This window comes from Schistosoma haematobium, chromosome 4 (genome assembly GCF_000699445.3).
Source record: "Schistosoma haematobium chromosome 4, whole genome shotgun sequence".
NCBI classification, from domain to species: domain Eukaryota; kingdom Metazoa; phylum Platyhelminthes; class Trematoda; order Strigeidida; family Schistosomatidae; genus Schistosoma; species Schistosoma haematobium.
The window spans coordinates 5,590,582-5,606,682 of record NC_067199.1 but is presented as its reverse complement, the minus strand read 5'-3'; the positions used below and the strand labels follow the sequence as shown (position 1 = coordinate 5,606,682).

Here is a 16,101-nt window from a genome sequence, read left to right as displayed (position 1 = left end):
TACGCCAATTGTTCCTTCAGGATACTGGAGTCCATGTGCACCATTGGTTTGGAATCAGGGTTTTTTCAACTCCCCTAGGTGAATTCTCCATATCTACCATCCCGGTTAAAGCACCGGATATTCGCATTTCGTCCTCTCAATTTCTCAAACAGCACCTCCCACCACCACGAGAAAGCAGTGAGTAGGAGTTCTCTGGTAGCGGTTGTATATGCATGACTATGTGAAAACATTTCGAAAGGGGGAGCTAACTCTCCCCACCCTTGACCATATCAGAGTATTTGCCTACTCATTCTCTTCATATCATCATTTTCCTGAATACAATTTCATTGATCATTTCCATTTTGTATTATTCAAATTATACTTATATTTTTTAATTACAATTAAGCATTAGACAATTATAAACAAAAATTCTTAAACTTAAACAAACACTAGAACCCTATTAACATTTATAATATCAGTGTTTTCATTTCTTCTCAAATATCCTATACATACATAAATACTTTTGTCAAACAAAATAAATAACAAAATCACTTAATTCACTCATCATTCTTAAAATATTGTTTATTCAAATATTCCGCTTAAAAGAAATTAAAATTAAAACAAATTAAGTTCCTTTCAAAAAAAGAAAAGAAAATAATAATCAACACCCATTCACTTCCTGATTGTACAAACGTTTAACATATTACATTATAAAAAGATTAAAACTTCTACTTCATCTTGCATTTAACAATACTATACACTTACATATAATAATTAATCTGCTACACACACACTCTCTCTCTCACTCCCACCTTCTCTCTCCCTCTCTCCATATATATATATATATATATATATATATATATATATATTCCTATAAAGAAGAGTTAATTCACAAATATACCATAGTGACATGACATGAGAAAAGAAGTTTAGGAGAAAAAAAGTAATTTTAAATGATTACATAATCGAAATTGATGTTTTGTTTCCCTTCTTGTTTTTTTTTTCTTTGTTGTTTTTCCTCCTTTATTTTTCTGATTTCCAAATATGATTCCATGACAATTTTAAACAAAATTGAATATTTTATTTTATTTTTTTTTTAATATTTTTCTGTTTTGTTTTATGAATAACATTCATAATAAATTGGATCCAAGAAAAAAAAACGCAAAAGAGAGTAAAATGATTTGATTTTTCGTCCCTTTTTGTGATCCCTTGTTGTTAGTGTAGCTGTATTTGATTGTATGTTTGTTTTTCTTTCAAGTTGGAATAAAATATATACAGTCAGTCACATAACTAATAGTTGAATCTTTTCTAAATGTTTACAATGTTAATGACTTTTTATAACCCAACCTATTTCATTCCTTTGTTTTTAATGTTTTTTTTCCTACTTTCATTTCACTATTCATATTTAATATGATCATAATTGTGACGAGTTGGGGTTCTTTTTCCATCACATACACATACACACACACACACATACGTACGTACGATCTTTTGCTGTGTCTCCTGCTCATTCATTCATCATTTCTTCCTTATTTATTTGCCCTCCATTTTAGAGATTTCAAGATTTCAATTTCCCTTTTTCATTTGAAATTGAAATTTGATATTCGTTAAAAATTTGAACAAAAGGAAAAATGAGGAGAAAGACACCAAAAAAAACCAGACGAAATAAAGAAAAGTACGGAATAAAATTTCATGAAAGAACTTTCTTTCACTTTATTAAGAATAATTTCTTAGTAACATGAATGAACGAATAAATAAATTAGTAAACATGAATAGAAAATTACAGACAAACATTGGTAACCTATTAAAAACCGGAGAATCACTGAGTGATTGGAGCATGTTAGGTATGAGGTAAATACCTACTAATGACTTTGAAAGATAGTTACACAATATTTCTAATCGACTGAAGTTGGAAATGTAAGCCATTGAGTGCCAACTCAATGATTTAAAAGTTAGACGTTTACTATGAAGAGTTTAAACTCGACTCGTGGTGTAGGATCATGGATGTGCGAATTCTGAGAAGCTTCATACTAAGTTGAGACAGTTTTCCCAGTGCTCCCTGGCTTTTAATAGTTCATGAAAAATATCAACTGCATATGTGATCAAATTCTTCAAAATATAAAAAAAACTTAACCATCTTACAACATCAGTCAAACAAACTAAAAGATATACGTGTATTGATACTGCATATTTTTGCTTTTAAAATACATTTGATTGTATCATGGCTAATCACTATGCTGTCAATATCATCTCGTACACCGTACGTATTGATGACTAATTACTAAATAATCTAAATGTGAATAAGTTAGAAAGGAATGTGAATATATCAATAATACAAGTAGGTAAACTTAATACGTTACATAAATTATGTACTTATTATGAGGTATCTTTATGGTATTTACTTTATAATAATTAGTGAGAAACTAAATAAGATACTTTGTATGACAGGTATATATATAACACTATTAAACCAAGCATCAAAGTGTATTCATTTTAGTGACCAGACATTATAAGAGAGAAAGCCTGAAAAACCACAGTGAGAAAACAGTACATTATTAATAACAATAAAGGTGATGACAAATAAAATCTAATTGAGAAATGAACGAAATAGTTGTGAATAACAAAAAGAAATATGTTCCAACAAGTCTGATTTTATAGATATTGTCCTTTCAAGCCGGTCTACCAGGTAAGGATAAAAGTTCACTTTGTACCGAATCAATATAAATTTTAAAAATTTCCTTGATCTTGTGGGAGAAGTTATAATGGCCACACTAAACAATTAGTTTCCAAACGCGTTTAAAAATAATACTTCGAGTGGCTTTTAAAAGCGGGATCTAAAGTTATTATCAACTCAATACAGGAACAACTGATCAACTCTGGACACTATAGTGGTAAATAAATCCCCAAAATAAATAGCTCTGTAAGTTTTCGACATTGGATGCTGACCACATGTTTTAATGGACTCACCTAGCTGAAGGCACTCGGTCATGCATCCACACCAGATCACGAGTGGGAACGCCGTGCTCAACGTCTACTGCAATCGCTAGCCAGATTAGATCAGACGATCCTCGATATATTCATAGCTTACCAAATATATCTTCGAACTTCCTTGCTTCTGTCTTCTGATTTCCTTTGGTGGGTACGCTTCATATAGGTGTTACTGGTTAAAACGTTGTCAAACCCCGAATACCTGTGGCATCTTCAACACGTTACTTCACAGAAGTCATCCTTGAAAGTAATCTATACAACCAAAAGAATTAGACCAATCGGAGGTTGAAACAAAGACCTATGCACTGCTGAACAGTTGACGATCCACCAATTCAAGGCCGGACTATCTGTGCGAAAACGAAATGTCTAACCACTCACCCCTCCTTGGTCCTTATCCCCCCTACCCAGTACGTTTTGACAGTTTTTATTTTGTAACTTTTTTTAAAACGTAATCACGTATTATTCTCCTCTAACTATTTGTCATGATTATCCAATTATTGTGAGCTTTACGTTTTTCATTTCCTTTCGTATCTGTCAAGTAGGTAATTGTCTCATATTTCCGACCGGTAAATTATTTTCATCCTCCTATCCTTCTCCAACCCTGAGATCATTACGCGCCCTCCTTTTGATATTTTAAATCTCGGATCACTTTACAATCTCTTTCCTTACAGACATATATTTGTCGAACTATAAACACGAATGTACAGCTTAAGTAGATGATTTCCTTGAGAAGAGAATTTTATTCGCTGAATCCTCTTCATTTTTATGACAGTGAGATACTTTCAATAATAATACATCTATGGTTATTATATTATTATTATTCGTTAAACCCGCTTTTTGCATCTGATAATAATAATGATATAAACGCACTTCTACGTTAAATCTTACTAAGATAGGTTACATTAGTTTCAACAAATTTACTGACCATTTAGTTTTGGAGATACGATGACAGTGTCAGGAACAAGGTGAAGGTATATTCCTCATGTATGTTGCCCAGTAAATTTAAGCGCATGAATGTTTGATACTGTGATGAGTTGTTGATTGATTGATACGCACACCTCCTGTCACTTCGTTAAAAACTATTAATATTCAGAATTTCTCAGTCATCTAGTAGGCTTCTCTAACCCATGTGATTCGCGTTTTATTAGGTTTACCTTTCAGTATTTCGGGAAACAACTCTACCCTCCTTATGATTCTCACAATAAATTAATTTACCAACATAAAAGCTGAATATTATTATACTGAATCTTTTTAACTCATATGGCATTTATCCTTGTCTGATAAGTTTTGAGTATCTGGTACGTTCCCAATTTTAATCATAAAAGAACGAATTTTAATTGAGTCCTTTTCAAGTTAGCAATGAAGCGTGCTTCTTGTTACGCATTAAAACAGCCTAAAAACCATTGAACGCTAGGATGATTGTTAGATTTAAGTTGGAACTAACTCTACAGCGTGATCTGGGGGAACCATACAGAAGTGAACCCCAGAATTAGGAATCACCAGGCGAGCACAGTATCCCTTAAATCCATACAACAGTTCGACGATCGATATTTTCAGCTCGTCAATAAATGACAGCGCGACGGATGGTCACAAACATTCTGACTAAAACGAACGAGATATATTCACAAATATTTACTTAAGTCCTTACATCAATCAAATTCACTTGTTGTTTCTACTTGTTTAAATGACTTTTTGAACTGGTTTTAAGAATAATTCTTTTGAATACTGGGTGAAGGATTGAATTTGACGCTATTCTTGTAGGATTTCAACTACCGGCATTTTGAATGATGGGTCTGATCAAGTAAAAGAAATATTAGTGTCTATGGGATTTCGATCTGGTATGTAGTTTTCTGTAAGTTTAATTATTAAGTACAACTCGTGGATGCTGCTTTTAGTACAAATACGCAGAGGACTTCCATTACTTTAGTTATTTTTTAAAACCGGTCAATGTAAGTAATCAAATATTCCCACTGAGATATTAAAAAGACAGGTTGAGAGAAGAAATAGTTCTTCTCAATTAGTTCTTTATCAGGCCTCTACACGAAATCATATCTTTGCAGTACTCCATGGCATTAAGTCATTGCCAACTGAACTGCTTCATTTAAATAGTTGTAGGCTACCTAGTTGGATTCCACGTGATTATCGTAACCAGTGGTTGGGTTTCGAGTGACATCTCAGAATCTTTCGCCATAGCACACGTCCATTTAATTCATGTCTTTCTATAGAGCCTGAGTCTTGAAATCGCCTTATACCTTTGTTTTTCTTTTTCTACATCAAGCCTTTTTCACTACTGATATTTTTACTACTCTATGGTTAGTCAGGAAACAATTTTATCTCGTCATGATAATGTGATATGGTGACCAATGCATATGTCTAGTTCTACGTTACATATAACTGATTGAACGTCTTCATTTATCCAAATTGCTGAGATTGGCTGTTTCTAAACAGAAAAAGTATCTCCACGTTTCCTTTAATATATATTTCGATATTACAAAAAAGTATGAAAGACAATAGAAGTCGTTAATGTCGTAAAACACGTTTAGATATACAGTAAATAACAACTATCATAAATGTTTACTGACCCCTATCGTTACGATTAACATTTGTAAAGTAACAAATAAAAAAGATGAGGAAAAAAGAGTAAAAATTATAACCGAACTCAATATGTAAATCATATCAAAAATATATGAATATTAACTGAATAACTTAGTTTCCTTGAACAAAATTAATAGTAATTATGATTCCAGTCCATATTTTTCAATAAGGCATCTAGCTTTATTCACGTACAACGTTTTGGCTTCTTCGCTGCAAATACCTGTAATTTAGAAGTAAACAGCAATAGAATTAACAAGAAACCACTTTCATGACTTTTGCTAGCGTTTTAGCAGGCTCTACGTTGCGTAAGACTGACTGGTGACTTTTTGGGACCATTTATCAGGACAGTGATACATAGACTATTTCTCAAACATCGAAAAGTGAAGCCGCGAGCTGATGGTTGGTAATAAAATAAATCAATGCGAAACACTTTACTGGCTTATACCATCGGTAAGTACAATCGCTACATTTCGCAAATAACTACACGATGAAATGAGAGTAAAGATACCCAGTTATACCACAAATAGCTTTTCTAAACTTATCTATATGAACTGTAATCCAAGGCCAAAATACGTCTAGTATAGTAAGCTTTTAGGCGGATAATTCAGCCATACGTTTAAAACACCCCTTAGTGAAATTTGCATCCTATCACATGAGTGACCGATATTATGTGAGCTTCTCAATTGCCTTCAACGAATACTCGGAAAAATTGACGGCATTTCGTATCAAACAAAATCAGGATATTTGCACTCATAATTAGCTTGTAGTGACTCATATTTATCACGAGAACACGACTGGTTTAATAAAAACAATTATTATTATAACCAACTGTACCAGTGTTTGTTTTAACGTGCTTTTGTTTGACTGTGCTAATGACAGCTATTTTGTGCTTCCATTCTTATACACACACTTTGATTGTAACTTCGCGCGAATTCGGTTACGTTCTGTAACCAAGCTTGTATCCTGGCACGATCTCGGTATCCTTTCGATACCACGAGATCGCCAGCAAATATATATCTCGATTTGGTCCATTAATTGTCTTCTGATATTTGGCTTCTCAGAGATTTTATGGATTTATTTGGTTACGTCCAAACTTCGCCTTCTGATTTACTTGGCACGTGTTTCTTTGTAGCGGTGTTCATAGTTAATCTCAACACGACGCCACGCTACAATTGGTGATCCCAAAGTTTGGAACACGCCTCAACCTCTGGTCAAATCTTCCAAAGAAGCCAATTCGGTGAGTCTATGATTTATCTATCCACGTCTGTCGTATATTTATTTTTTAATATATAATATACGCGACATGACGGATAACGATAAAAATAGTATTAATATAATAGACTCCCATTTATCTGTACCGAATCCCTGGCAATTTTTATCCGCGTGACGATGAATTCCACGCTTTATTCGAGAAATTTTCCCCTATTAACTATTCTCCTCGCTGACCCGGCTGCTTGGTACGGAATGCATACGCATAAGCATATCTGTCTACCACCCAGCACCAAATGGTTAAGTAAACGGTTTCACTGCCAACTTAAAAGTGCTCTACGAGCACACGAAAACGGCAACTGGCACGAAACCTTACCGCTCGTTCTTTTAGGGATCAGAACGAGCTTAAAGGCAGATATCCAATGTTCCGCCGCTGAACTTGTATACGGCACGACATTGCGTCTGCCCGGAGAATTCTTCACACCACGGAGCAGACCTGATTTCGGTAAATCAGACTACGTCCATCGACTGTCTGCATTTATGCGAACGCTGTCTCCGGTGTCAACTCGAATTCAACATCGACAGGTCGCTCTCCCTCGGGAGTTATCTACCTGTTCACATGTTTTTGTACGAGTAGATTCGGTACGCAAACCTTGGCAACAACCTTACGAAGGCTCTCTTCACGTGATCGCTCGTCACGAAAAGACCTTCAAGGTTGATCGACATGGCCGCGTCGAGATCGTCAGCATTGATCGTCTCAAACCAGCACACGTCGATGACAGTGCCCTATCTGATACCCTGAGATTCAATGCTAGATCTATTAAACCTAGCGGGATCCTTAAATGTTCTTCAGGTCCCACGCTAGATACATCTGAGACCTCATTCTCACGTCCCGGTCATCTGCACCGTCTACGGACGAGACGACAGTCTCATGTCCAGATCAGCAGACTACGCCGCCTCTAACCTCGGATGAGATTGCAGGCTCACGAGATACGAACGAGACTACCGTCTCACGTTCCGGTCGCCGAGTACGGTTACCCGTACGCTTCCGCGACTAGCCGCACAGTTAACAAACGATACGGTGTAGGATTATTCCTATACTACACGCATGCTACACTCTTCTTTTTTATTTTCTTTTTGTTTCCTGAGCCCAAGCCATCGACCTTCTCCGTTTGGTTCCGTCGACTCCAGTCAACTTTGGCGAAAGCTGGACTGACCATCTACGCTCTTGTCAACGCACTCAGTCGATATACTGGTTTCGAATGCTTGGCATACGCTTGGTCTCGAACTTGGTCGTTATGGTCGCTTCTGGTTCATCAGCTCAACGTGGTTTCGTCCTACGTCTGCAGCGTTTCTGGTCCGGCCCCCTACGAACGCCATCTTCAGATTCTGGATACAAACCACTCTGGTGTGGCATGCCAACTCAAGCAATAAATACAGCACATCGCTCCTGGTACCGTTCTCCGAAAACGACCTTCGTTAGCAACTCGACGATCAACGATCGCTTTCCTGTTCGCCAATCCTTCCGTCCTACAATCGCTCGTCAGCCGATCAGTCCAACGATTTAAACCGCTATTTATCGAAAGTGTAAACCCTTTCTAGCGGGGGGCTCCTGTAGTGACTCACACTTATCACGAGAACACGACTGGTTTAATAAAAACAATTATTATTATAACCAACTGTACCAGTGTTTGTTTTAACGTGCTTTTGTTTGACTGTGCTAATGACAGCTATTTTGTGCTTCCATTCTTATACACACACTTTGATTGTAACTTCGCGCGAATTCGGTTACGTTCTGTAACCAAGCTTGTATCCTGGCACGATCTCGGTATCCTTTCGATACCACGAGATCGCCAGCAAATATATATCTCGATTTGGTCCATTAATTGTCTTCTGATATTTGGCTTCTCAGAGATTTTATGGATTTATTTGGTTACGTCCAAACTTCGCCTTCTGATTTACTTGGCACGTGTTTCTTTGTAGCGGTGTTCATAGTTAATCTCAACACGACGCCACGCTACAAGCTGAAGACTATGAACTCAGTTCACGGTATATAGGTTTCTCTGTTTGTAGGAGGGTGAATGGTCACTGATCCCTTAGGATTGCCATCAACGGGTATTTGTTGTGGTTATTTGTTAAGCAGCTTAGAAACCTTAATATAATAATTAATAATTGTAAAGTCCAGGATGATTTTGCTGCTGAGTTTTAACACTCAGCTGTCATGTTTTAAAAAGCGGTAATACAAATGCGTATATAGACGCATATATATAAATCGTTACTTTAATCTGTATTTTCTTTCATTCTAAGATTATTCAAGAGATCAACAATTTTTTATAGTGTATGAGGAATACTTTGGAACAACACGTTACTAAACAAAGTGAAACTTGTCTTTTACATCCAAAAGGAGTGGAACTCAGGTTGAACCAAATATTTTACAAAGTTCAACTACATTGGTCGAACGCACACAACCACCTTTATCTTGTATACTCTTTTTATCTAATTAGCACAATGTTTCAGCATAAAATGCTTCTATTTCTCTGTACATCAAATTAGAATGTACTTCAGGGTCATTGGTTTACGGGTGAATAACCGGGAACCAAGCAGACCAAACGTCACACTACTAATATATTTCTGGACGGTTGTGATGGGGATATCTAACCACGGTTACCAACATTTAGTCTCACGGTTTTACATACTGTCTGCAAGTTCAGTTTGTAGCGCATAAGAGTAGCTTATAGAAAAAAGACAAATTAGACAACAGTAAACAAATTTTTCCTTGGTAGTCAGGTCAAATTTGATGTTTATTCCTACGACTGTCATTGTGCTGTATGTTTTAGTTAAAATACGCAATACTAAGGTCGACCTTACAATCTTAAATATAAACTATTGGTGAGGAACCACAACCATGTATGGCAAATTAAGCAAAAGCGCACGTGTCCCAATCATATAAGATTAGTGAATGATTATTTTGAGTCTCACCACTCATCCTAAGCAGAAAAATTTCCAGCTTTAGTCTGCAGAATGCATATTTGTTATAGTGTTGTGGCAACCTGTCATTAATCAGATGGAAAACCTAGCCTATGGGCTTGTGAAGATAGTTTTTAAGTACATGCATGCCTGTACTACATATATATGGCTTTGAACGACTGCTTACCCTTTTTTCCATTCCAAGCGTTCCATTTTGCCTTTCCTTTTAGATCGAGGATACCAGGTGCACCTATTAAATAAACTATAAACTAAAAAACGTACATGTATTGTTGTCACCAACCGTAGCTTGTTTGTACAAGCCGTAAAGTTCGAGGAGATCATTATCATTAGGTTTTGTTTTAAGCTTTTTAACTTTTTCAGCGTGACTGTTAAATTCCTAAAAACACATAAAGTTAGGAAAGTATAAATACCTCCATAGTAACCATGGTCCCTGTGTCACTATTCGTAATTAAATTCAAAATTTGGTTGTGCACAAAGCAGAAATGAAAAAGTAGAGCAAAAAAGTGTCGCGATACCCCTGGAGCGCTGCCGTCACTACACCAAGGTCGAGATTGTATTACGCGCTGTAAGTTTTAAGTCCACTGATTTAGTTTCAACCGTGTTTCGGACACTTGTTTGAATGTGCATGGTGAGCGTGCGGTCTAAGTTGAAGTTTTTGAAGCGTTAATTTATTAGCACGTCTTTACGGCCATGGTTTCCGCAAAGTATCTACATTTTGGACCTTCATTGGAAAACAATTCGCATTGATTTACACACGTACACCGACCTACTATTCTTCTTAATGAAGACTGTCTTCTTATGTCGAGTGTTTTTCTGAATTTTTTCTACTTAAGTGCACATCGAGTGTATGATATCGATTTTCGGGATGGTCTTTACTTATGGGTTTTTGTGCTTCTTTTCTCAAATATTTATCCACTAAGCATACATCTATCGTTAACGTAGTAAACAGTGTCGTAAATAATTCACAGCTTTCTGTTATTCTAAATGATGGATGAAGGGAAATGTTCTGATTTCACCTTTTTATTTAATACGACGAAAAATTCGGAAATTTTCAGACAGTTTTACTTAGGGAATAAGATTTCATTTTTCACTCAGTCCCTGGCTTTATCCTTCCAGCTTTTACATCAGGCCGAAGATCTGACAAAAGAAACATCATTGTGGAAATGTGAGTCAAACTAGTTATAGAAACCAACTGGGTCACTAAATTACACTCAAAGACATCTTGGTAACTGCATGTCTAGCGTACAGATGGCCACATTTATTTTCACTGATAGCCGCAAAACATGACTTGCATTAGCTAGCTAGAATATCTAGGTCGGTCTGACTTTCTTGTTTGTCGGTATCTCCGTGTACTTCCATTCAGCTTTCAATGTGGCCAGCTTAATGTAGAGTCGGGAACCTAATACACTAGGATTTCATTCACGTGGAATATTTACGGTTAATGGTACAGGATGGTGACTTACTGTAATCCGCTAAGTACTAATTTCTTAGTGAAGCATTTGAGATTTATACTAGTTTTCTTCGGACGACCCATCACTACACTTCTGAACGGTTGTCTAGAGATTCCCAGAATAAACAGTAGTTCAGTACCTGCAACCTCCTCAAAGTTGTTTCTGAAGCCAAAGCAAACATCACTAGTTGGTTTTCCATTATGAAGCGACTAATTTCAGATGTGCATGACAATCCGTTACTAAAATCATGTTCTGTACTGTTTGACACATTATCAGTAGTGAGACGGAACAATCAGAAACTACCATTTGAGAACGGTACATCGCACCACTCAGAAACCACCAAATTACATGCGTATTTATTTTTCCAAGGAATGGCTTCATTTTATAAGCGACAAAACACTAAACACCAATGGGCCTAACTTCCTGAGGGACTGAAAGATACATTTAAATAGGTGTATATAGATGAAGGATGGCCTCTACACAATAAATTTCCTTTTGACTCTATGTTTTTGCAATCGATAAACGGTCGCGTTCAGCATATTAGAGGATTTCAAATGAAAATTGACTTTCGGACATCATACTTCTAACTCCGAAGAGTTTACTGCCTTCAGTACATTAGCTCCATTGAATTTCACTGTAATCAGCCGATTGAGTGGCTTAACATCTGGACTTAGTCCTTTATCTGGAAGGGACTAATGTGTTGAATATGTACCGAAGTTAACAGCCATGACATTCTCCTTTATAATTCTAAATGCACATCGTCCCATAATTAAACTGTGAATCCGTCCGTGAATTTTCATCCTGTAATTTATATGTTAGCACAATAGCTCTTGTTGTATGATTGAAGTTTGCTCCACGTGATATTCATATTTCTGATGAGCTGATCTCATAAACAGTTAATTATCACAACTCGTTGCACAAGAGCACAAGTAAGTGCTCGCGCGCGAAGCCAGTAGGTCCTGGGTTCGAGCCCCGCGTGGTGCGGGATCGTGGATGCGCACTACTGAGGAGTCCCATACCAGGACGAAACGGCCGTCCAGTGCTTCCAGGTTTTAAATGGTGGTCTAGCTTCAACTGACTCATGATTTCAACTTGTGAAATTTCTAAAAATTTAAATTCAGTGTAAACACATTATATCGTGAAATCAACTAGAGAAATACTTCGCCAGCTCTCCTTAGAACCCTTATGGTGCCATCGTCAAAGGAACGATCTAATAATTCTCTGCAAAGCAATATATGGACTCCCATTTCTAACCTCCTGCGTGACTACGATTTGTGACCCATTCTATAGACTCAGAAACAACGCAATGCTTACTGGAAAACACCGAAAACCAAGGCGTTGTACGTTTTTTACAGTGCGGCATAATTTATTATGAAATACGTTGCTAATACCTATCCGTAACTGTGACACTATCACCAAGTTCAAAAGACTAATAACATTGTTACTTGACTCTAAAGAGTCTAATCAACTATTTTCTGAACTTTCACCCACCAATGACACACTTTATTATGGACCGCCTAATAACTAAACAGATCGTTAGTATAAGGAACCTCATTGTCATTAATACAAATATAACCAAACGATAGAACATATGGTTTACACTATCCGATTATTCATTGACTATGAGTTGTGCCCTTATGCTCCTACACCTCACCTTCAGATTCCGAATCTCTCTAATGAAATTCATATGGAATTAATGAGTTAATATTATCGCTCAAATCAATAAGCGGTTTAGCAACGTTACAACAGCCAAACTTAAACAAGAGGGGGCATGTTGATCTGTCTGAATTTTTCTAAGGCGAGTTAGTAAAAAATGTCCTGGAGTTAAGCTTGAAACAGCACGAAGTGTACCGCCCGTATTTGACCAACCTGTTTCATTTGGAACACTGACATCAACGTCGGGTAGCTCTAGCTTACGGCACCAACGACACTTCTGTTTTGTGAATGGGCTTATTATGGAGCTATAAACAGCACAAGTAAAGTAACTGTAGCCTACTAAATAGAGTATATAGAGCATACACTTTATGCCATATTTTACAGCCATCACTCGACCAGGAAGTATTTGGTTGTCTTGCAACAAGGATGTTTTGTCTCGACCACCATATTTGGAAAGCTTTACAGTTTAAAAAAACACATGGACGTAAAGTAAAATTAATCTGAGAAAATAAAGTGAACAAAACACTGCTAAACGTTGAACAGTAGAAATCGGTTAGGCCAACTCAGCTGTGTACCGGCGGTAATAAAGGTCAGATATGAAATGTATTGGTAAGATTTAGTTTATGCACATATATGCGGGCGAAATGAAGCACTAATAAAAGTTAAACTTATGGTAAGCGAGGTGAAATTTACCAGCGTACTCGAAGAGCGAGCCTTTTAATCAGGCTATAAATAATCCATACATTTAATGAACAAGACAGGCGATGAACTAACACAAGCGCGAAATTGCACTAATAATAAACATTACTTTCATTGACATAGGGACAAATAACAGAAGTGCATATGTGTAAGGTCATTACTACTTAATAGAAAAATAATTATTATGAAAGTAAAGATTATCCCACAACAGTATTGCGAAAACCACCCACGGAAAAGGATCTTCAAGTGGCCCTGAAAAGTTAAGTTATGCTCCACAACCCGTCTTATCCTAGCTCAAAGCCAATAGCTAGTCTTAACGTGTAATTCCTATCCCGTTTTCAAATGATGATAAATCACAACGTATAAAGATGTGTGTACTATGTCATAAAGCACGATTAACTTAAACATCTGTTGACTGTGGTCGAATGAAAACAGACTGCACGAAACACATAGAGTTTGTAATCCCGCTCGTTCGACTAACATGTTGGCGTCTTGATGATAGGCTGTCGTTCGAAACCTTTTGATTCCCAGTGTAATAGTAAAACAACGGAAAATTTCAGACTCGAACTGCCGCCCACGTTTAGTATGAGACGATCAATTTCTTCTTTTTGAAGCTGGACGAGTTTCGGAAGATAGACTCCTTGGAAACTATTCAAGAATGTAATGCGAGACAAGGCGTCTGCAACAACATTACTTGCCCGAGAAATAAGTTGTATAGTTGAGGTTGTTGAGTGCTTGTCTGAAGATGAGCACATAGAAAATGTTAAAGATTCATGGTCAGAAAACTGTGTAAATTCTTGGCCCTCTCTGCAGAAAGGGCTGGACTTCAGTTCATTGTCAAGCAACCGTCTCGAGAAGAATATCAAAGATTTTCAGGTTCTGTTTACCGATTGTGTTAAATATACCCCGGTTGCCGAGTTAGATGCATCTATTGCGATACTAATGAGTGTTTTGATGTGTTGGTATGCTAACTTGCCGGTTTGACGATACTTTCTCTGGCCGTGTAGAGTGCGTTTTTCGCTGCTGTCAAAATTTATGCTTCCAAACACACAAACTTTTTGACAACCACCGTAGCATAATTGGAGATATAAACCCCACACAGAATAAGTAAATAAACACTCGAGCTATAATGTCTTAACATTACAAGGCTTTTTCTAGACAACTCTGAATCAGCCAGTTTAAGCTGTTACAGTGTTACCATACTGATCGGTCAGTAAACATAGATATTAGCCAGATCCTGAGTAATGTTAACACGAGTAGCATACGAAATGGAGGGAGAAATCAAATAATATTCTCATTGTGGTATTCAGTACACGTGGCTGACGTATAAGCAAGATATCTCTAGTGACCTTTAATGCCCACTGTATAAGTCTGCATTTTACTACCAACGCGAATTTTCCTAGCTTTAGGACAGATGAACTATCTTGATCTTACTAGTCATTCTGTCATTCATGTGTGACTGTGGGTATGCATGGATAACGGTATATATCGATATATTTGCTTTAATTTTTCATGATAATCAATGTCCGGTTAATATCATTGTTAATGGTTTTATTCAATATTATTTTTTGGCACGATATAGAATTCTCAGTACGAAGAATTCCAACGAGCTTCCTTTATTATTTTTTGATCGATCCTGACGATAAATATTGAGTGATCACCAGTAAGATGTCATCAGTTCAGAAATCAACATTTGAATATTGTTCATTATGTTTAATGCATACTACCAACCTCTTGTATTTTTTAACTGGTACAGCGAGAAGTCGTAAACTTTTCATAAACGCTCCTGAATAGGCTTTACGCTTAATAGATATATTGATGTATTAAAACAGAGTTAACTTGTTGAAATATCTAGGTTGCATGAACGCCCAGATATTCAAGCAAGCTTTAATTAAATTCAGCAGGCGCGTTCGCCTTCTCTGACTGTCTGTCTTCATTAACTCATGTGTGAATTGTATGTATTTGAAATTATTCCCGTACTTCATCGCATTATTTACTAACGCAAATTAGATCGATAAATATACAAAGTTGAGCTGGGCACATATTCCACTGACGTTATCGTCGTCCGATAATAATGGACTTATATAATAGGTAATAAACCACTGATTCTGATGTTTGATATGCGAGGGGATTGACTATCCACCTGAAACACTTAGTGTCCGTTTCTATGTTAAGCCATATACCTTATTCTAGCTTTTGGACAGGCCAATCTATTCATTCGATCGACTTAGATCGCGTTAGTGAGTAATGGAATTAAATAAATCAAATACGAGAATGGACTCCGAATACGTATGTTTTGTACAATCATTGATTTGGACAGATGATCAGAGCAACGAAGCGAAATGACGCGTTGTAGAGGTGTGTGAGCCAACTCAATTTAACCAAGCGTTATTCAATATTTAGTCACACAAAATTAAGCTACAGACATGTGATGGATAGGATAAGAAGTGTACACACACATATACTCAAAAAAAGTCATGGTTGATAAATGAATAATTAACAAGGTTAAAATGTGACTTCAGTTTGAACACCATGG

At 36.6% G+C, this 16,101-nt stretch overlaps 1 protein-coding gene across 2 annotated transcripts; it reads right to left on the bottom strand.

Moving 5' to 3' along the window:
* Positions 1-5,431: 5,431 nt before the first annotated feature.
* Positions 5,432-10,317, bottom strand: ACBD7_4 (Acyl-CoA-binding domain-containing protein 7). Of its 2 annotated transcripts, XM_051219301.1 has the most exons (4): positions 10,170-10,317; positions 10,021-10,135; positions 9,926-9,988; positions 5,432-5,782 (listed from the first exon to the last, which is right to left on the bottom strand). In XM_051219301.1, the coding sequence occupies exons 1-4, from the start codon at positions 10,182-10,184 to the stop codon at positions 5,703-5,705; spliced, it is 273 nt and encodes a 90-aa protein (XP_051066038.1). In that variant the 5' UTR covers positions 10,185-10,317; the 3' UTR covers positions 5,432-5,702. The 2 variants fall into 2 exon arrangements, with proteins under 2 accessions (XP_051066038.1, XP_051066039.1); XM_051219302.1 differs by lacking the exon at positions 9,926-9,988.
* Between the last annotated feature and the right edge of the window lie 5,784 nt (positions 10,318-16,101).

What these genes read in the sequence shown, in the direction of transcription:
- ACBD7_4 (XM_051219301.1), bottom strand. An exon ending in GGTTGGTGACAACAATACAT is followed by an intron (nt 9,989 to 10,020) that starts GTACGTTTTTTA and finishes TTTATTTAATAG; the next exon opens with GTGCACCTGGTATCCTCGAT. An exon ending in CGCTTGGAATGGAAAAAAGG is followed by an intron (nt 5,783 to 9,925) that starts GTAAGCAGTCGT and finishes TCTAAATTACAG; the next exon opens with GTATTTGCAGCGAAGAAGCC.